Genomic DNA, 20,490 nt, shown 5'->3' on the forward strand with positions numbered 1-20,490 from the left:
GTAGTTACTGCTGGGCACCTAGTAGGTGTTCAGTGCACATGAACGGAAAGGAATGAATGGATCAGATGGGGCTGGGGTGAAGGAGGAGATGTTTGTGTTTTTTTTTACTTAATATTCCGAGCACTGTGATGAGATTGTGGGTGATTTTTACTTCTTTTTATGATTTGTTGTATTGTCTCATTTCCCTATAATCAATACACATTGTTCTCACAATCAAGAGAAAATTTTTAAGAGGTCTCTAAGAACAAGAGCTGTGGGGGATGCTGCCCCTGCACACTGGCTCTCACCACAGTGCTACCTCTGGCTTTCCTGGATCTGACAGGACACCCTCTGTCTACCAGGGCCTGTCCACCCACCTGGAGACCCCAGGGAGCTAGGCCCAGTCCCCACTTTCCAGGTTCTGCTCCTGTCCCTCCAACTGAGTATTCCCACCACCGGGCCATGGTTCAAGCTAGCCTGGCCTCTGGAATGTTCTCAGCCCTGGCCCTGCCTTCTAAGTTCTTACCATCTTGCTAACCACTCCCATCCCCACCACCTCTCACCATTTCCCCCACCTACCCCCTCACCCGTCCCAGTCTTCTCCTTGGCAAAGCTGTCTAGAACAGAGTTGATTTTACTTGTCCCATCCTCTCAATACTCCATGTCAGCAGAGGGTATATCCGAGTCAGCCTTGCAAGAGATTTCCAGGGTTTACCCAGCAGACCGCAGTGTTTCTTCCTGCCTTTTCCCCCATGTCTCTGCCTCTCTTTCATTCTTCTTCTGCTGTGTCTCTCTCCCCTTGTTCTTTTTCCTCAGTCGTTCCTAGCTCAGGTTTCCCCGTCTCCCCCTCCCTGCCTGCTCTGCCTTGTTGCTGCCATCTCCATCATTCAGCAAGGACAACTCTATGCTCAGCCCATAAAGAACATGTCGGGATGCTAAGGGGCCCTGAAGAGGCAGGAATGGAGCTGGCCTGCCCTGTTCAGGCTTCTGGACTGACCCCAGAGGCTGCCCTGATGCCTGAGACCAGTCTCAGGCAGCTAACAAGGGGTCTGTTCTGGAGAGTAGGCCTCCTTTTAGGGTCCTTCTGGGAATGGAGCCCTACAAAAGAGGAGCCTGGTAGGGGTAGGGTGTGGGTCCCTTGCAGCAATTTGGTTTAAACCAACAGCAAATCCCATCCTTTGCATAGTATTGAGGGCTGGCCTCAGGAGGGGCCCCCCAGTCAGATGCAGTGTATGTAGCCCTAAGCATGGGTGGTAGATGACTCTTGAGCACCCTGGATCTCACCAAATGATCCTGGCAACTGTCCAGTTAAGGATGCAGGCTCTCAAGGTGATGACAGATTCTGGACACAGAAAGGACCCAGGGTGGTTTCTAATACACATCTTAAAATACCAGAGACGGCTACAGGATGTGAGGCCAGACAGCCTCAGCTCCGCTCCTGTCTCTCTGCTGGTTTACTCTGGGAGCCTCGATTTTTTTTTTTCTGTCCAGTGGAGGAGGGGCTGACATCTAGCTTGATAAACATGTCACTTTTGACACAGCACCCACCTTGGTGCTTGAATGGCCTTCTTGGATACCCAAAATCTGAGGAGATATATACATGACAGGAAGAAAGAGGCAGAGAAGACACAGGAGGTGAAGCCACAGAGCCCTGCAACTCAGTGTCTAAGGAGTCTAAAGCCAGCCATTTTCTAGCCTTAGGAGCTGTGAACTGGGTCAGTACATTTAGCCTTAACCTCAGTTTTCTGGCCTGTAAAGTGTGGACTAGGGTTAATAATTCATCAAATTCCCAAGAGAATTGAAGAATTTAGGCAAAGCTCTGCACATGTGAAACACTCTGTAGGTGTCAGCTACTCTTAGCTTGCAAGAGGGAGGACTCCATGTTTAAGTCAGCTTGTACCTTTAGGGCCAGCATAGCAAATGGCTGCCTTAGGAGTGACAGATGCCCCAGGCTCAGGCTAACCCATCCAAGCGCAAGAGCCCGGGAACATGCTCATATAACCAGGCCCTGGGTCCCCTAAATATTTATTGCTTCTTTCTCAGACTACATAAATATTATGTGTTCTCTATAAACAATAGAATGCACACACATCTACTAGAACATATGGTAGAAAATACAAACCACATTTTCAGACAGGCCTGGGTTTGAATCCCATGAGCTCCTGGGCAGTCTTCCTCTAACTTTAGTATCCAGGGTCTCCTCATGTTTAAGATGGAGATAATGCTGCCCACCAGGGGTACTCATGAGGACCAAATCATGAGAACTGAGTGCCCTGGACTGCGCCCAGATCAGGCAGCAGTCCCTGTAGTGAGCTAGCCAAGTACACGGAAGCAATTGCTTTTGCGCTTTGCGTTTCCTTTCTGTGCACATACGATGTGTGTCTAATATTAATGCTGGTATATGCTGCTATATATTTATCGATTAGAGAACATGTTGTCTAATCTTTTTATATTAAGATCATATCACTTCACGAGGTGCTAACACATGGGAAAGCATCTGTTTAGCACCTGGGAATCTTCGACTCACACGCTTTGACTCCCGTTCACCCCTCCTCCAGTACCCCTCAGCCTTTGGCCCATTAATTGTAATTCCTGCATCTTCCCTGTGGAATTTTCACATCCTCCTCTAACTTCCAGGCTTTTAAAAAATGCTTTATTTTGAAATAACCGGAGACACAGCAGGTAGTTAAGATAGCACAGAGGGGTTTGTATACACAGCTGCCCCGGTGGTTATGGCTTGCTTCCTGATTTACCACTTGGAAATCAATGCTTTGCCACGGGAACAGGTGTGTGGACAGTTCTGTCATGATGGCACGTTAGATTCATGTAGCCACTGCCACTGAGACACCCACTGCCCATCACTGTGGAGAGGCCCCATATGGGCAACTGCCTGTCAGCATCTCTTTATTGGGAGCTGTCTGTCTTCAGTTCTACGACCTCGTCATTTTGGGAAGGTGACTTTGGAGGAAAGACCTCTTTACTCAGCAAACAGCTCTTACGGCTGGATTGCATCAGTATACCACAGCAAGCTGAACCATAAACAAAGGACACCTGCATGTTTCTGTTTCTATTTTGTCTTTTGAGACAGGGTTCCTCTGTGTAGCCCTGGCTGTTCTGGAACTTGATCTGTAGACCAGGCTGGCCTAGAACTCAAAGATTCACCTGCCTCTGCCTCCAGAGAGCTGGAATTAAAGGCATGCACCACCCCCACCCCCCAAGCCCTCTGATATGGTTTTTTTGATTTTTGTCTCACAAACATACCACTACTATGAATAACAGCGCAGAGATCTCTGTGTGTCTAACTTTTCATTCTTCTGTGATACACAGTTAGGGATATTACAGACTGTCCTCCAATTGGTGATGGCATTTGTAACTTTTTGATGTGAAAACCAAGAGATATGCAATTAGAAACTGAACCTAGGACTTTGAATATGGTTTTTTCCTGGTCCAGTACTATACATCAAGGTCCTCCCTTGGGACATTGGGCAGTGGTGGATAGTCATGAAGGGGACAGCCGACACTCTGCAGTATACCATGCTGCTAATCTAGGGTGTGTCTTTGGTATGCTGAACAACTCAATGCCTTCCCAACTTAAGATCTTCTAACTTGCCTTGGCATGGAACCCCAGTGTAGATCAAGGAGCATCTGTAACAGCTGGGGCATACCTAACAAGTTTTTATTATTTCGAAAGAATCTACCAAACAGGCCAGGGAGATGGCTCAGAAGGTAGAGGCACTTGCCATGCAAGCCCGGTGACCTGAGTTCGATCCCTGGAACCTACATAAAGGAGGAAGAGAGAGCCGACCGACTCTGCAAGAGTTGTGCTCATACTACCGCATGCATGGATGACCCACACCCTCGCCACTAACAATAAACACGAAACTAAAAATATGACCCTCAGAAGCGTTTTTAGAATGGGAGCTTACATAAACCCCACAACTACAACAGAGCCGGTTTCCCGTGTCTGGAAGCTGGCAAGCAGCTTGCAGCATGAGTTGGGGGCTGTTCTAAATGCTGTGTAGGAAGAGCTCTGTGCTGTTGACTGCTTCTGTGATATATGGAGATCCCTGCTTTTAGACATATAGAAGAGGGGGGTTTTAAGAATTCCGTCCTCCACCAAGATCCAGCCTTCACCTCTCAGGGTGACTTTGTGCCCACTGAAAACTCAGGACTCCAAGCCTTCCATCTGAGGAGGACTTCAGACTCTGGGCAGTACCTTAAAGACTGAGCTGGCTCCTGGGAGGTTGGAGGGGGGCAATGCTCTGGATATATCTGTTGGAGTTCAGTGTGTGAACAAAGCTATGGTCTGGGCAGAGTTAAGAACGGAGAGCTAGCTACTCTGCTCCCGAGGTGAGCTAATTCCACAGAGGCCCCGGGCTGGGGGCTCCTGCTTTCCCTCTTCCTCCCTTCCTCTCTCTTGGGCACAGACTCAACACAGAACCACAGAACTCACTCACTGCCCACTGTAAAGGCAACCACTGTGCTGCCACAGAGACGTTACATCTCAAATCCTAGGGCGGGTGTGTGTGTGATTCTGAATCACACGGCACACAGTAAGGACTTAGTTTGAGGATCTGCTACTGTTCCCATGGGCCCCGTACTCCATACTCACCCAGGCCAAAGTGTGCCACTGGCTCCATCTCACACAGGTAGCCGGAGCCCCCGTCAATGATCCGTAGGTGCGCCCCACTCTTCTTGGTGTAGAGTACAACCTTGGCGCCCCTGGCAAAGGCCCCGAACCGGGTGCGAGGCACCACACGCAACCAGTTGTTGCTGAAGCCCTGGAGGGAGGAAGGTGACAGGCATCAGCCAGGGTGACACAGAGCAGGGAGGCGGGAGGGATGCAAGAAGAGAAGTACGGGAGGAAGGAAGGGAAAAGGGGAGGAGGGGGGAGGAGAGGAGGAAGAGGAGGAAGAGGAGAGGAGCAGAAGAGAAAAGGAAGAGGAACATGGGCAACGCTTGCTCCAGGGAGGAGGTAAGCCGAGAGACTGTGGAGCAAGGTTTGGGGCCAAGAAGTTCTTGTGGCAGAAGGCAGAGGGCTGAGCAAGGGATTATCCCGGAAGTAGTCCTTCCTGCAAGGGGTTATCCCGGAAGTAGTCCTTCCTGCTGGGAACTTATGTTTCCAGGTCCTAGGCTCTCCATCATCCTGGTCAGTGAGTCCAGGTTCCGGTGCCCAAATGCACGCGTGGGTCCCTGGAAGCAAACCAGGCTGGGAGCTAAAGGGCCTGAGGTCAGTGCATACCTGATTTCCCCGGAAGACAGACAGCGGCTGAGCCATGGACTCCCCATGTGACAAGATGAGGTCCAGCATCCCATCGCCGTCGAAGTCAGTCACTACACCCCCTACAAACAAGGCAGAGTTCCCCTCTGGCCGTCAACATCTAGACTTAGGGAAGAGGGGCTCCTAGGTGCGGTGACAACAGATAGCTGTGAGTGTGAGAGGCAGAAAGAGCACAGTGCTGGGGCAGGAACGGGGCTGCAGGCTCGTTCCTCTCCTGCCCATCATCTGGCTCAAGACAGGAATCCACAGACAGGTTTCCCATCCTTCCCCTGAATTTTCATGGAGGGGATGGACACAGGTTACTTCTGGCTTCTCCTGTGGTTTGAATGATAGACTTCTTAATTTACATAGTGGGTTTTTGTTTTGTTTTTTTTCAGTGTCTCTGGTGTTTGCATAGACATGGTCTCTTTTTGGTCCTCTTCACAACCCAAAGAGGTGAGAAAGGCAGACACTCTCATTTTGTGGAAGTCAAAACCCAGAAAAGAGAGCAGCCACAGACCTACATCCCAGACTCCCAGTCAATGCCATTTGTCTGGCTGGTTGCCGGGAGGGGAAGGGCCAGACCCAGGATGCCTGCCAGGGAGCAGAGGGGGCACATTCCTCAGCCCTCCCATCTCTACATAAGGCATGGCTACAGAAACTACTGCTGCCCACAGGCCCTCCCCCTCCCCCAGCAGTCCTGAGGATGTGATGGCCTCCTGCCTCCTGTCTCTGGGCACAGGGGTCTCCTCTGTCCTCACTTGGGATGAGATTGGCTGCCTGACTCCTTGATCCTCCCTCCCCAAGGCTATGAACTGGGCTGAGCTGTGTAGAGGAGCTGCGCCTTCAGTGCCTTACCTGTACCCCGGCCCTCAGGCTCTAAGGCATCCCCAGGATTGAGCTCCTCGATGAGAGGGTCCCCGTGCTCCCTGCGGATAACACTGTAGAAAGGATAGAGTTGTTCCAACATGGCCATCGTGGGCTCCCTAGACCCACTGGCCCAATCACTGTGTTCCCAACAGCCCCAACACTGTGCCCTGGAAGCCCGTGGAATTTCTCTCTGCTTATAGACTCTACCTTCACTATGGCAGGTCTCTTCCTGTGTTTTAATTTATGTTGGAAAACATTGATTTTTTCCTTCTCTAATAGATGAATTATAGACAGCCTGGGGAGGGGCAGGTGATGGATGGAGAAGGGCAGAGGCACAGCTACCTTCAACTGACCTTCATGCTTCTCCAAAGGATGCTGGATTCCATAGCTCTGGATGTTACCTAGGGTTCAACCCCATGCAGGTTCTCCCTCCTCAACCCACTCCCGCTCCACCTTCTGGCTGTCCTGCCACAAGCCAGGATGCCTCTGCCTTTATCGCTCTCCTGGCCTTTATCACTTTCTGCCCATGTTAGCTCTGCATGGGGCATCTTATCTTTCAGGCTGCTTTGTGAGCTTGCTGCAGTTTGGGACCTTGTACAATTTGTCTTTTCGTCTCCCACAACATCAAATACAGAGCCTAGACCCCAGGCGAGCTCCAGGCGAGCACATGTTTGTGGGATACTAGGGTGAATTTCAGAGGCAAATAGGAAAGGTCCCTTTGGGTGGTAAGATTCCCTCTGTGTATTTGGAATACTCAGTCCTGTCCCCGAGCATGCACTTCCGAGACTGTTCCTCTTGTCTGGCTATCTCTACATGAAGTAAGCAGAGTGTGGTCCTCGGTGGTGAAAACTTTCCTCTCTAGTTTCTCTCACTGGTTGAATTCTGTAGCTGCAGATCTTCTGCCCTGGCTGGAGGAGGAGCCTGGAGCAGGAGGAGCTTGCTTTCTTCTCCTATCTCCCTATCATACTGTCTGCTCAAACCACAGAGGGGGTCTATGTCCCAAGAGCTGGAGCCTGTGGTTACTGGATGCAGACCATTGCAGAATTTCAGGGTGATACAGATGCCCATGATGCATCCTCTGTTCACCTAGGGTATCTAGGCTAAACACATCCATGCGTACATGCGGATGGCATGCAGTGTACCTGGGAAGGGTGCTGTGCTTAAGTGCATGGGCATGTGCTCATCTGCTAGAGGCGTGACCCTTGAGCATATTGGCATACCCTGTCCATCTGACCATCTGTGTGCTACAGGCTCTGGTGCAGCTCAGCAGAGACAAAGGGTGATAAAGGGCTCAGGAGATGGTCAGACTGGCATTTCAGCTGGTTGCTCTGATGGACTAGAGACTTGGGGAGGGTTGGGGGTGGGCATAGAAAATTTTACAAGATCAGAAAGTGGTGTAGGGAGACTAGAGAACAGACCAGAGGTATTTAGATGCATATTTGGGAGATGGTTCACATCCTTGCTTGCATGGTCATCACAGGCTCATGTCACTGGGGTTTGGTTTGGGTTATACACTCCCTGAAGCGCCATTAAAGGACTGTGAGGCTTTGAGTCCTCAGTGGCATGTGGCAGGAGAGACACTGAGCTCTAGGAGCTGGTCCCCTCAGTGATGGCAACAAAGTGGCACAGTATGGGGCAAGTGGGGGTTAAACTTTCAAGCTGCCAGTGGAACAGTGGTCCCAGCTGCAGTTCCTCAGCTGTGTGCTCAGGACCCAGCCATCTGCCTCGGGGACTTGGGATGCAGCTGTGTACCTAGGCAGTGGCTCTGTTGCCTGAGTAGAAGCTGACTTGCCCCAGAGTGCGACCATGTGGTGACTGAGAGTCCAGCATGGGAGACTGGGAGGCTGAAGTGGGCCAGGAAAGTGGACAGGCAGAAAGGTACCCGGGTTCTTGAGCCACAGAACTGGAGACCTAGACAAGTTAGTGCTCGGGGCCCCAAGAAGTGACACTTTATTAGCCAGAGAAGGAAAGCAGCATCTCTGTTAACGAGCAATTGATCTTCTGCAATTAATCTAGAAGTTGTGAATAAGCTTTTTGCAAGGCACCTAATTAGTAAATCTGGTGCCTTCAGGGGGTGATTACATCCAGTCAGGATTGATGCTTGGTTAATAATTATATTTTAAAACATGCTTAGTCACAGCTTGCGCCTTTTATTAATAGTTGAGCCCCCCCTGAGAGAAGGAACAGAGGCTTGGAAGGCCAAGCAGGTGACCTGACCCATTTCCTAGCTCCAACATCCTTGTTCCATCCCTCAAACTAACAACATGTCTTAGTGGCATCATAGACCCTGTGAGGTTTGTCTCTGAGGTGCTTTTCAAACGTCCACGTGGAAGAATGGCTGGGTGCTCACTGTTTTTGTTAGGCATACCAACTCCTGGGCCTCAACCCTTGAGATCCGACCTGGAGATCTGAGGTGGACCCTCAGGCTCTGCACAGGCACATTGGGCGATCCCTTCCGTCCCTGGGATGCTCAGATGTTCAAAGACTCTGAGATTTCCTCTCCAGTCTCTATCACTAACTGTCAATTCCAGCATTCCCAAGAATGCTTTGATGAGCAACCCTCCTCTGAGAGACACCTCTGAAAGATGTGTCCTGTGGCCGAATCTATTTGGAACACTTTGTCTGTCCATCTTTCAGAAAGTTGAAATACTCTGAGGTTCTACTATAGTTGCTTGGAAGTCTGCAGTAAATAAGCCAGACTCTGTTTAACCCAGGTTTACACAACAGACGACCCTGGAAGCCTTTCTGTGGCTGTTGGGGTTCTTTCTTATGGGGGTGCCAGTTTGGGCTTGTCTAGGCCATGTCCTCTCTGCTCATTCCCAGCCACAGCCTGGAGACTACTGCTTGGTCTCCCCTCTTTTAATCAAGAATCATCCCCCGACACTCCCCCTACTCTCTTCCCTCTCCGCCCCTCCTCCCAGCACAGCCTCCCTGACCCTTGGAATCCTGCCCTCTAATTTTCTACCCGCCATGGCCTGGGTTTGGTACCGGAAGAGGCGATTGGCTGAGGAGCTTCGGTAGGCAATGTTGTTGAAGAAGACTTCCAGTTCCTGGTCATTGTCGAAGTCAGCAGCAATGACAGTCCGGACCGGGGAAGGCATGGAGAACTTGGGTGAAGCGATATCCTGGAGGAGAGAGTACTGAGGGTCAGAAGGCAGGAGGGTAGCAATGAGCAAGGAACTACACCCATTTATTGTACATCCCCTCTGTCATGACCCGGAGTGATAGCCCTTGGGAATCACACAAAGTTCAGACTGCCTGCAGGACAAGGAGGGCAGAGTAACCACAGCTGCGGTTCACACGGGAGCTCAGAGCTGGGTCCGGACCACACTTAACCCTCCTGCCAGTCCCCCGAGCAGCCTGGTGTCAGCATTCCACTCTACAGATGGGATAACTGAGGCTTGAAGAGAGAGAGGGATTACTAGTGACAGGCCCAGAGCCAGAGCTCCAGTGCAGATTCTGATCAGGCACACTTCCTCTCAATTGTGGAATCAGAATCCAGGACAGCACCGGAAACCAACTGCTTTCGAATGGATGTTCCAGCGGGCTAGCTGCTTCACCTCAGGGAGGTTACTCAGCCTCTGGGGTGGATCTCACCGTGAATAGCAGCAGGCTACACTGTGAGGCCCGCATGGCAGGTGTGCTTCTTGGAGTGGCCAGGAGACAGATCCCTGGCAATCCGTGCTGCCTCATCCCTGTCACCAGCCCCATGGAAAGCCAGCTGCATCCTTTAGCTTTGTCTTTCAGTGCTTCTGTTCCCTCATTATGTTTCTTGGGAGCCTTAGGGTTTTATCTGGGGCATGATTTGAAGGGGTATCATTATCACTTATACCTGCCCAGGACTTACAGGGACACTCTGGATCCAAGTCAGCCAAGCTAGGAACCCTCCCCAGAAGTTCTGGCTGTCTTGGGAGGGTCTGACACAGGGTCCTAGGTGTGGGATTTGTCACTGAAATGGAAGAAGGTCTTTTGTTTCTGAGCAGAATACTCCCATTGTGGGTAGGTTGTCCCTTGAAGACACTCAGTGGCTTTCCAGATTCCATTGCCTAAGTGGAGAGAGCTGGGAAAGGCTGAGCTGTTCTCTGGAAGCCCCTGCCCTTGAGTCAGGTCCTGCCCTTGTATCAGCTCCTGCCTTCTTCTCTCTCTGTGGTGTGCTTTGGAACCATAGGAAGGAGCTTTCTTGGCCCAGCTGCAGAGATGCTTGCTCCTGGAGGCAGGGGAGGGTGACAGTCCTCATCAGCACTGTAATGAGGTTGATTAAGAGCCTGGCTGGCTGGTCAGGGTGGGCTGAGCAGGGTCTTCAGAGCCGAGGAACAAGGAGACCTGAGGATCTCTAACTCATTACTGCTCCATCGATCCTGTAAAAATGGAAACTTACACAGTCCCCATGGGGTTGCCCCTCTGCATGCCTGGGCTTTGAGATAATCTATGTAAAGCTTTTATCAGGGATCCTGGCACGTGGGTGGCGTGTGATAAACGGGACATTTGTTATTATTGTTATTGTGCTGTGAGCTCTATGGAGGGGCCTCAGAAGGCTAGCATGTTCTCCAAACTCAGCACAGGACATCTGGAGCCAGGTGACTCTTTAGAGTGGGGGGCTGTCCTGTGCACTGCTGTCCTGTGCACTGTTGTCCTGTACAATGTTGTCCTGGGCACTGCTGTCCTGTGCACTGCTGTCCTGTGCACTGCTGTCCTGGGCACTGCTGTCCTGTGCACTGCTGTCTTGTGCACTGTTGTCCTGTACAATGTTGTCCTGGGCACTGCTGTCCTGGGCACTGCTGTCCTGTGTACTGCTGTCCTGGGCACTGCTGTCCTGTGCACTGCTGTCTTGTGCACTGTTGTCCTGTACAATGTTGTCCTGGGTACTGCTGTCCTGGGCACTGTTGTCCTGGGCACTGCTGTCTTGGGCACTGCTGTCCTGGGCACTGTTGTCCTGGGCACTGTTGTCCTGGGCACTGTGAGGTGTCACCAGCAGCCTCTGGCTTTTGTCCTTTCCCAGTCAGGACAATCTAAAATGCTCCTAGACTTTGTCAGATATCCTGGGGGCAGGGAGGGCAGAATCATTTCTGGGCCAGAATGCCAGATAAAGAAGCGACTCACCCAGAACCCTAGGATCAATGCCCCGAGTGCAAGGCAAGCACCTTCCTGTCCAGAAGGCCTAGATTAGGCAGGGAAGGGAGCACCAAGACAGATGTGGGACCTCTTCAGTGTCTCAGACTTTGGGAATCCTGGGCAATTCTCTGCATTCACAAAGCTTGGAATACCATAACTTCTCATTTCCTGTTTATTACTATTATTTACCAAGTCCTAAGTATTTCAAGAGTAGCCTGGCCTCTTGATATCAGCCTCATCAAATCCATACTCTGCCATCTGCTGAGAAAGTCCCAGACTCAAGCTTGGCACTGCCACCCAGCAGCCCTGGAGGAGAATACCTGTCATTACATTCTGCCGACAGCTCCTGAGGTGGACGAGGCTGTTTGTGCTTAGCCTATCCTTTATTTGACCTTGGAGACAGCCTGGGAGCTCACTGGCCTCAACTTATCTTCTGTTTTTTGATCCCGGGTCTGAAGCTCAGTTGGAAGGTCCAGTTAGACGCTGCAGGTGGGGTGTCCTGGGAGCCCCGAGGAACAGTGGTTACCAAAGAATGACTTTTCCTGACAGGATTCCTGCGGGCTTGGAGGATTCTCTTTCTCTCTGGCCACTTGTTTTCAGCCCAGAGCTCAGGTCTAAGACTCTGCCAGAGCTGGTGACCTAGACTCCTGCATGTTGCCTTCCTTGAGAGCCCACTTCCAGCTCTCAAGAGCCCCAAGGCCTCCTGGGCTTATCAGAGTGTACAAGGCAGGCTCCATCTCTCATGGTCTGCCCAAACACCGTGCAGGGCCTGGCTGTTCTTACCCTAAATCGGACCTTCCCGTGAGCACTCATCTGCAGATAGAGGCGGTGTGGGCCATTCCAGTTGCCATAGACGATATCTACTTTCCCGTCACGGTTGAAATCTGCCAGGGCCACACCTCGGCCATGCTGATGAGGGTCGTCTACACCTGGGGAGGAGAGGAAGGAGCTTCAGGGTTCATGCAAGTCACGTTTGTGTTCTTGAACCTAGTTTGTTTTAAGGGGTGCTTTGCATGCATAAGTCATGAAAGGCTTCTTTAAGGGGTGTCCCTTGCATGTTCCATAAACATTTGCCTTTAGCAACAAGAGAAGGTGACCTTCATTCAGTTCCTGTTTTCCCAGGAACATGGGGAGGGGGCACAGCTAAATCTTAGATGTTCTCATGGGGGCAGGAAGTAGCACCATCATCTACTCACATGCTACCTGGACTCAGCTCAGAGCAGTATGGTCCAGGAGAAGAAGAGTGTGGACATTCTTGGGGACCAGAACCTTTCCTAGCATTGTCACAAGGTCACAGAGAGACATCATGTTGATCACATCCCTCTTCGGTTAACTTTCTCAAGGGTTCACCAGTACCTTGGGTTAAGTTCAGATTTGTGTCTGGGGATCTGTGCCTGGTTTACTGTGCCCCTTACTTACTGGGCTCTGGTTATCAGAGTCTTTCCATCTTTTAAGTGAACGCAGTTCTTCCTACATTCTGGACCTTTGTTCTAGCTGGTGTCTCCTCTCAGGATGCTTTCATGGCCTCTGGAAACTGAACCCCTTAAAGAATCCTTTCATGACTTATGCATGCAACGCACCCCTTAAAACAATCTAGGTTCAAGAGAACAAATGGGACTTTCTTTCCTTCTTTCTTTCTTTCTTTCTTTCTTTCTTTCTTTCTTTCTTTCTTTCTTTCTTTCTTTCTTTCTTTCTTTTTGTGAAGGGTTTCTCTGTGTAGCCCTGGCTGTCCTGGAACTCATTCTGTAGACCAGGCTGGCCCTGAACTCTCAGAGATTCACCTGCTTTTGCCTCTGCCTCTTAAATGCTGGGATTAAAGACATGTGCCTCCACTGCCTGGCAACATGTTTTCTTGCATACGTGGACTCCAGGTTTAAATTCACGCGTGCACGCATGCATGCATGTCCGCACATACACACACACATACACACACACATACACACACACATACACACACACACACACACATGCTCGCACACGCATAAAGACATGTATACACAGACACAAAACTTGACATGGAAGTTGAAAGAGGGCTGGCTATGAAGGAAGAGGCCTAAAGGTGTGGGGAGAAGAGACCAAGAAAAGGCAATCGGATATCAGTGACATAAAAGCAGAGAGAAAGGAACTATTTGAAAAGGGAAGTGAGGGAACAGCAGGAAAGGTGACAGGAGGCAGAGAGGAGATGACTAAGACTAAAGTATGATACATGTATGAAGATGTCACAATAAAGCTCATTATTTTCTATGATACCTAAATGCATTAATAAAAAGAAAAAATGAAGCCCAGCCCCCCCCCCCAAAGCAGCCCTTCCCCACCTGCCCCCCTCATTGTTCTAATCTTTCCCTTCCTGGTGCTGGTCACAGACTGTGCTCTTTGGGGGGGGCTTCTCTTTGCTTGGGGTCCTGTCTCTCTATCTGCCCCACTGTCTTGAGGTCAGCCACGTCCCTGTGGTTCCCATGTGCCGCAGGTCTACCTCTGTGCCTGTGGCTGCACGGCAGCGTTCAGTAAGTGCTGAATGAATGAAAAGACATAAATAACTTGACAGCAGGCAAACTGGGGATGCTGGTGACAGCTGAGGAAATACAGCAACCATGACAGAGAACCCACAGTGGGCCTGTGAGAACAGGAAGTGGCCTGCCCCCCACGTTGTTCACCATCCACTGAGGAGCCCATCCTGGGGAAGAATGCAGTGGGCACAGCCCTGAGATCTCCTCTGGCTAGGATTCTCTCTTCCTGGGTGTAGAGGCAGACCTCTGTGCTCCTGGCCTAGGCTCAGGGCTAAACAAAGATGACATTTCTGGAGGACGAACAGCTACAGGTTGCCCTTGGATACAGGGTAGTAGACCAACAGAATAGAGGTGAGATGAAACAGGACGAAGCCTGAGGAAGGCAGGCATGGGGGCTCTGAGAACCTTGGAGGTGTTCTCATGAAGAAGAGAGGCCTGGGGTTGAGCACTGATGGGGGACAAGGCAGAGACTCAGTCAGGAGGATGGCACTGCAGGGGCTGGGAGCAGCCTCAGATTCCTGGGGCTGGCATTCCATTAATTCTCTGCAAGCTCTCTTGCCTAAGCGTCGGGTCGGTGGCCTTCTGAGCTGGCCCATCTCTCTCCTATCTGTGAGGCACCTTGACAAGGAGCTGGTTCCTTTTCGCGGGACTAAGCAGTGCCAGGCTGCATTTCCCAGCGGCATCTGTTTGGGTGATGAATGCCCCCTTGACATGTCTTGTTAAACCCCTGCAATCACTCCGACTTTCAATTACGGGCCTCGCACCTTGCATCTCCTCCTGCCTGATACCTTTTCCCACTCCAACGTGTTCGCTCACCTCTGCTTCCATCTCCTTAACACCTTATCAAATCCTCCCGGTTCTCTGTGCTACCTCCTCCTCTTCAGCCTGCGATTTTCTCAGCAGCAAGACAGTATACGGCTGGAGCATAGCCTGGGTGGGGGATGGGCACAGAGAGCAGGCCAGACGACCACACCCCTACTCTGCCAAGGGAGGAGAGACACTGGGCTAAGGGTGACAGGCAACCAGCTGGGGTAGGCAGTGCTTCAGCTAGGGTGGGAGGTTGGGAGTGCCACATGTGGAGACTCCCCGAGCAGGAAGCTGAAGGAGAGATACTCTTATTTCTGAGAGAAGGGATAGGCTCACACTTGGGGCTTAGATGCTGCTGTCTGAAGAGCTGGTGGGTTCATATCCTCAGTTAGCTCTTGCTCGGGCTCCAAGGAGGAGGTGCACTGAAGCCTTCATTCATTCTCGGTCTGGGAGGAAATGGGGGATGAGGAAGGGGCTGAAGAGCACACACCGAGTCCACAACCTTTGATAAAGTATTCATTTTGCCATCACCTGGGTACCAAGAGCAGACAGTATAAGATCCCAGTCCTTGTAGAGCACACATGCTGGTCATGTGGGCAATGTAGAAACCTGAATGAGAGGAGCATGCTGGGACAGAGGGACACAGAGGAGACAGAAGGAATGTCTGCCAGATGCCACTGAGGAGGTCAGAAAATGCTTCTCAGAGGTGACACTGAGCACAATGTTGACTGGCACATGGAAGTTCTACAGAGAAGAGGGAGGGCAGTCCTCAGAAGGGAATGGTACACGCAAAGGTCCTGAGGCTGATGGGAAATAATCACCACGGCAGGGATGGGAGCAGAGGTGGAAGCCATGATGAAGGTTTGGGTTGGATTTTATCCTGGTTCAGTATGGCTGGTCATGTAGACATTTGTTTCTAGAATGAGGGGAAGTCTCAGTCTTCCTCAGGTCGGTATTCCCAGCTCCTAACACTAGCCAGACACTTAGCAAAGCTTCATGACATGATTGTTGAATTAGCTGGGCATTATGGTGCATGCCTTCAATCCAAGCACTCGGAAGGCAGAGGCAAGCAGGTCTCTGTAAGTTCCAGGCCAGCCTAGTCTACAGAGCAAGTTTCAGGACAGTAAGGGCTTCACAGAGAAAGCTTGTATCAAAAAAAAAAAAAAACCCAAAACCAAACCAAATCAACCAACCAACCAACCAACCAACCAAGAACCAAACTAATTTAACAATGACTGGTTTACTTTGAGGTCCACACTATGAAAAGGAACACATGCCAGACACTGTCCATATGACTAGAAATCAGAGGCTGGACAGCCCAGATACCTAGGATAGGAAAATAATCAATAATGATGATTCCTAGTGATATTCTACTATACTCATAGATTGGTGCCTAGTCCAGTCATCATCAGGGAGTCTTATTCCAGTAGCTGACGGGAGCAGATGCAGAAACAGACGCAGAGAGCCAAACACTAGGCAGAGAGAGGGGGTGGGGGTGGGGGTGGGAGAGGGAGGGAGGGAAGGAGGTGGGTGAGGGAGGGAGGGAACCAGAATTGGAGAGCTTCATCAGATCTCTTCTCTAGGTGCTCAGGGAACCCCTGGAAGAGGGGGAGGAAGGACTGTAGGAACCAGAAGGGTCATGGACACCAGGAGAACACGGCCCACAGAATCAACTAAGCAGGGCTCACAGGGGCTCACAGAGTCTGCATGGGCTGCTCTAGGTCCTCGGCAAATACCTTATAGTTATTAGCTGTGGGTTTGTGAGATTCCTAACAACGGGAGTTGGGGTGTCTCTGACTCTTTTGCCTGCCTTTGGGACCCTTTTCCTCTGACCGGGCTGCTTCTCTCAGCCTTGATAACCAGTGCTTGTGCTTAGTCTTATTGTAACTTGTTATGCCATGTGTGTTAGGTTGATTTCCCTGGGAAGCCCACTCTTTTCTGAAGGGGAACTGAGAAGGAATGGATCTGGGGGAGAAGAGAGGTGGTGGTAGGACCCAGGAAGAGTGGAGGGAGGGGAACTGCAGGTGGGATGTATTGTATGAGAGAAAAAAATAAAAAAAAACAATTATTGGAATAAATTGGTTGTTTATGATAATTGGGGGAAATGTATCAGAGGGTAAAGGTGCCTGCTGACTGTTGATATGAGTTCCAGCCCCAAGAACCACATGGTAGAGGGGAAGAACTAGAGTTTGCAAGTTGTCCTCAGACCTCCACTTGAGTGCCGTAGCATGCACACATCCCCACGCACACACAGTAAGTTCAGTGAAATAACAGAGGGGAAGATAAGTGGGGAGAGGCCAAGCTGAGGAGGGAGAGCGTCAAAGGAGAATTTGTGCTAGCAAACAAAAGCAGATCCAGAGGTTCATAGGCCAATGCCAGCTGTGGGCACCGGGCATGCCTGGGACAGGAGCCTCCCTGCCCCATCAGCAAACACCCCTGTGGCTTGAGGATAGCAGAGAAATCCAGTCTCCTGGGCCCAGGGTCCTCAAGGGCACAGGGAAGGGTCATATCTACTCACCGGCACTAGCTGCAGCATCCACAAAGGTGCCATTGCCTTGGTTGTGGAAGAGGAAGTTGGGTCCATTCTCATTGTCACAGAAGATATCTGAGGCACTGTTGCTGAGAATGGGGCCCACGCTGACACCCCGGCCCGCTAGGAGAAGAGGTGCATCCACAGTGAGTGCCTGGTGCCCAGGCCAGCCCCACCTGGAGGACTGGCTTCACAGGCACCGGATAAATTAAAAACAGAGCTAGACCTCAGCTCCCAGTCTCCATAACTCTGAACCCATTGAGGCCCGACAGGAGCCGGAGGGGACCACTTTGCGCCAAAGGCTTCATTCCATGCCCCAGGAACACAGGGTGTGGTCATCAATGCCGGCTAGATGAATCCCGACATCCCTAAAACCAGCTCTATCCCTGGAGGCACAGGCAGTTCAACAGTGCCTCGCTTCCCCGCCAAGTCCCAAACATACCCCTCAGAACCTACGCATGTGTTTTTGGTTAAGAACTTGAGGAAGTCAGCATTACCTGCAGGATCTGACAGGCTGTGGGTTCCAGCTGTAGGCCCAATGATTATTTAGCTTTGGCTGAGGGACTAAGCAGTTTTGTCCATTGACAGTGAACTGGCTGAACGGATTATGGTGTCTCCATATGGAGGATGATTCTGAAGCTACTAAAAGGACTATGTAGATCCATATGTATTGATTTGGAGGAAAGCCCATGATGTTTAAAAAAAAAAAAGGAAAGGAAAGAAAGGCAAATAACAATTCTATGTGATCTTACATGTATTAAAAAAAACAGTGGGAAAACTCTTAGTATTCAAGAATATACATGTGTGTATAAGCTAGTTTGAATTTGGAAAAAAGTAAAGAAGCTTACACTGACTCGCTGGACCAGGAAGGACTAGGGAAAAGGAAAGAGATGGTAATTGGCCTTTTCTTGAATGTTTCCTGTTGTTTGGCTTGTAGCAACAAGTTTTGCTTTTGTAGTTTAAGAAGGGAAAATCCAATAGAGTATTTACATTAAAAAAACACCACCACCACAAATCAAGCCAGCACTACGTTAGGCTTTGAGGACTAACATCAACTTTGAGCTCCTGATATGCAGAGGTCCAACCTTAGTGCACCCCGAACAAAGCCTCCGAAAGTACTGGGCTTCAAACGCAGCATCCGCTTCCCAGACTCATCCGCTTCCTGGAAAAACCATCCACATCTGAAGCCTCAGTAGCCATGGCCCCTGGATGCCGGGTAACTGTTAAAATAGCCCACCAGCAGCTGATGCAGATTCTCCCAGGCTGCTGGAACATAGACAATTTGTTCCCTGTTGAGCGTCAGTTTCTTCTGTTAAATGGGGGCTTTTCTGACTCGCCCTTTCTCTTCTAGTCCTTATAAAAATCAAATGAGAAACGATGATGGCTTACAAGCATCCAACAAGAGGAAGTGGAAAACGAATCCCTAATCACAGTTGGCGGGAATATAAATTAGTACAACCACCAAGCAGTGTGGTGTACCCTCAGAAAAATAAAAATAGAACCACCACATAACATAGCAATTTTGCTGCTGGGCATACATGCTCCAAAGGAAATGAAGGCAGTAGGTTCGAGAGTTCTGCACTCCTGTGTCCACTATAGCAAAATTCGTGAGTGCTAATATGATGAAACCACACTCCACGTTCATCAGAAGACCGAATAAAGGAAATGTGGTACTTTTCCGAAATGACATGTTATCCAGCCTGGAGGACAACATGCCAAGCAGAGATGAGACAGATATACAGGAATCCCTAAGGTGCAGAGTCCAAGCTACAGAAGCAGGGCAGAGAGTGGAGTTACCAGGGTCTGGTGAGGGGGGGGAATGGGAAGGGAACAGTTAAACAGGAGGGCTAAGTCAGAGAGACTCTTATACAGTATGGTGACAACAGCTAATAAACACTTGCTGTTCTTGCTGCTTATGATGGTGGGTCGTGAGTGACCTCCCCGCAAATGGAGAATGATGCATATTCGTTCAAGACAGCTACTCCACAAGGCACATAATTTCAGAACATCATCTTGTGTATGATAAATATGGAGTTTTCGGAAGTCAATTTTTAAAAAGCAAGGTGAGAGAGATGGAGATTCTGTGAAGCCCACAGCCTTGCTGTACAGCCTGGCCTGTGGACCTGCTGCTGGGGCTTCTCAGAAACTCAAAGACTCAGGCCCTGCTGAGTCCTGCATCCTGATAAGACCACTGTGTGTTTTGTATGCCCCCAATGGATGAGGCACATTGCTCTAAGAACTAACTACTGTGACAAGAGGAAAACTGGGGGCTGGGTTTTTAAGTAAGTGAGAACTCCAGCAGAGTCACGTGGTAATGGCTAGACCCATGACCACCCATCTCTGGATCAAGTGAAGTGACTGAGCTCATCTGAGAAAAGGGTTCTTGGGTGTCCATGGTCCTTCACCCTGAGAGATGCTCCATGACGAGGTATGGGGCTTTGTTCACGATGTGAGGGAGCTGGGGCAGGGCCCCGAACCACCTCTCCACTTTCAGTACTCTTGCTGGACTTCTTGCCAATGCCTTCTAGGCATTTTCTCTCATGGATTCTTTCTTCTCAGGTACTCAGTTTATCTTAGAGGAGAATCCAGTCTCATGAGAATGAGCAGCAAACTCCCCATTACTTCTGAGGATCTTCCTTCCAGGAGAAATCATATGACATGAAGGCCAGGGAGTAGGGTGATGGCCAGTGGGAAGGATGCTGACACATGACCTGGGCATCGTCCCTGCCTGTTAAAAGGAGGAGCTAGTGGCAGCTGTCCCTGCCCTGCTCACTGCCAGACTCCAGTCCAGGGGAAGGCTTCCAGGAGATTCTAGGTGGGACTCGGGACCAGCTACCATGCAACTCAGTCCTCCCCTCTCTGTGGCATCCTCCAGTTTCCTCTGCCTCTGGCGCCCAAGCTGTGACACCTTCCCTTCATTTTCTACAAAGCAGGTTATTTCCCTTTTGGACAAATTTCTAAATCTTTCTAATTAACTAATTGGGTTGGGTTGAAGCCTTGCACCATTTGTAACCTGTAATTACTAGAAAATTGCCATGGTAACCACACTACTAATTAGCAGCAATTTATTGCCATAGCAACTGGACCATAACAGAGATGTTACCCACAACTCCTTCTTGGCAAGTTGGCCATGCAGTTGGGGAGCAGGTGAGTCCACAGTCAGGGAGCCAGCCTTTTGGGGCTCATTTCCAGAAGCCTTAGGATATGGTCCAAACTGGGGTCTAAGGCAAGGCGGCCAGGTGCTGTGCCCCTTGCTGATGCCACAAGGTTAACTCTCGAAACCAACAGCAACATCCCATCAAAACTGTATCCTTTCCCTCCTCCTCTTTGCCAGTCAGATGGAAGTAGCAGCATCTCTTCTCCAGGACCCACCTCTGCTTTTCTCCCTGCCTTGTGACATCCACGCTCCCCTCCTCTCCCTAGGC

General features: G+C 50.3%; 1 protein-coding gene across 3 annotated transcripts in view; it reads right to left on the reverse strand.

The window, feature by feature from the left end:
- Positions 1-20,490, reverse strand: part of Crtac1 (cartilage acidic protein 1) — a 143,112-nt gene that overhangs the window by 8,916 nt on the left and 113,706 nt on the right. For all 3 annotated transcript variants that reach the window (XM_028775102.1, XM_028775094.1, XM_028775084.1), the window contains exons 6-11: positions 17,054-17,188; positions 12,005-12,150; positions 9,098-9,234; positions 6,098-6,180; positions 5,222-5,322; positions 4,592-4,760 (exon numbers count right to left, since the gene is read on the reverse strand). In XM_028775102.1, the coding sequence (XP_028630935.1) occupies positions 4,592-4,760; positions 5,222-5,322; positions 6,098-6,180; positions 9,098-9,234; positions 12,005-12,150; positions 17,054-17,188 (771 nt within the window). The remainder of the gene's footprint in view (positions 1-4,591; positions 4,761-5,221; positions 5,323-6,097; positions 6,181-9,097; positions 9,235-12,004; positions 12,151-17,053; positions 17,189-20,490) is intronic.

The sequence above is a fragment of the Grammomys surdaster genome, unplaced genomic scaffold (genome assembly GCF_004785775.1).
Source record: "Grammomys surdaster isolate TR1022 unplaced genomic scaffold, NIH_TR_1.0 66, whole genome shotgun sequence".
NCBI classification, from domain to species: domain Eukaryota; kingdom Metazoa; phylum Chordata; class Mammalia; order Rodentia; family Muridae; genus Grammomys; species Grammomys surdaster.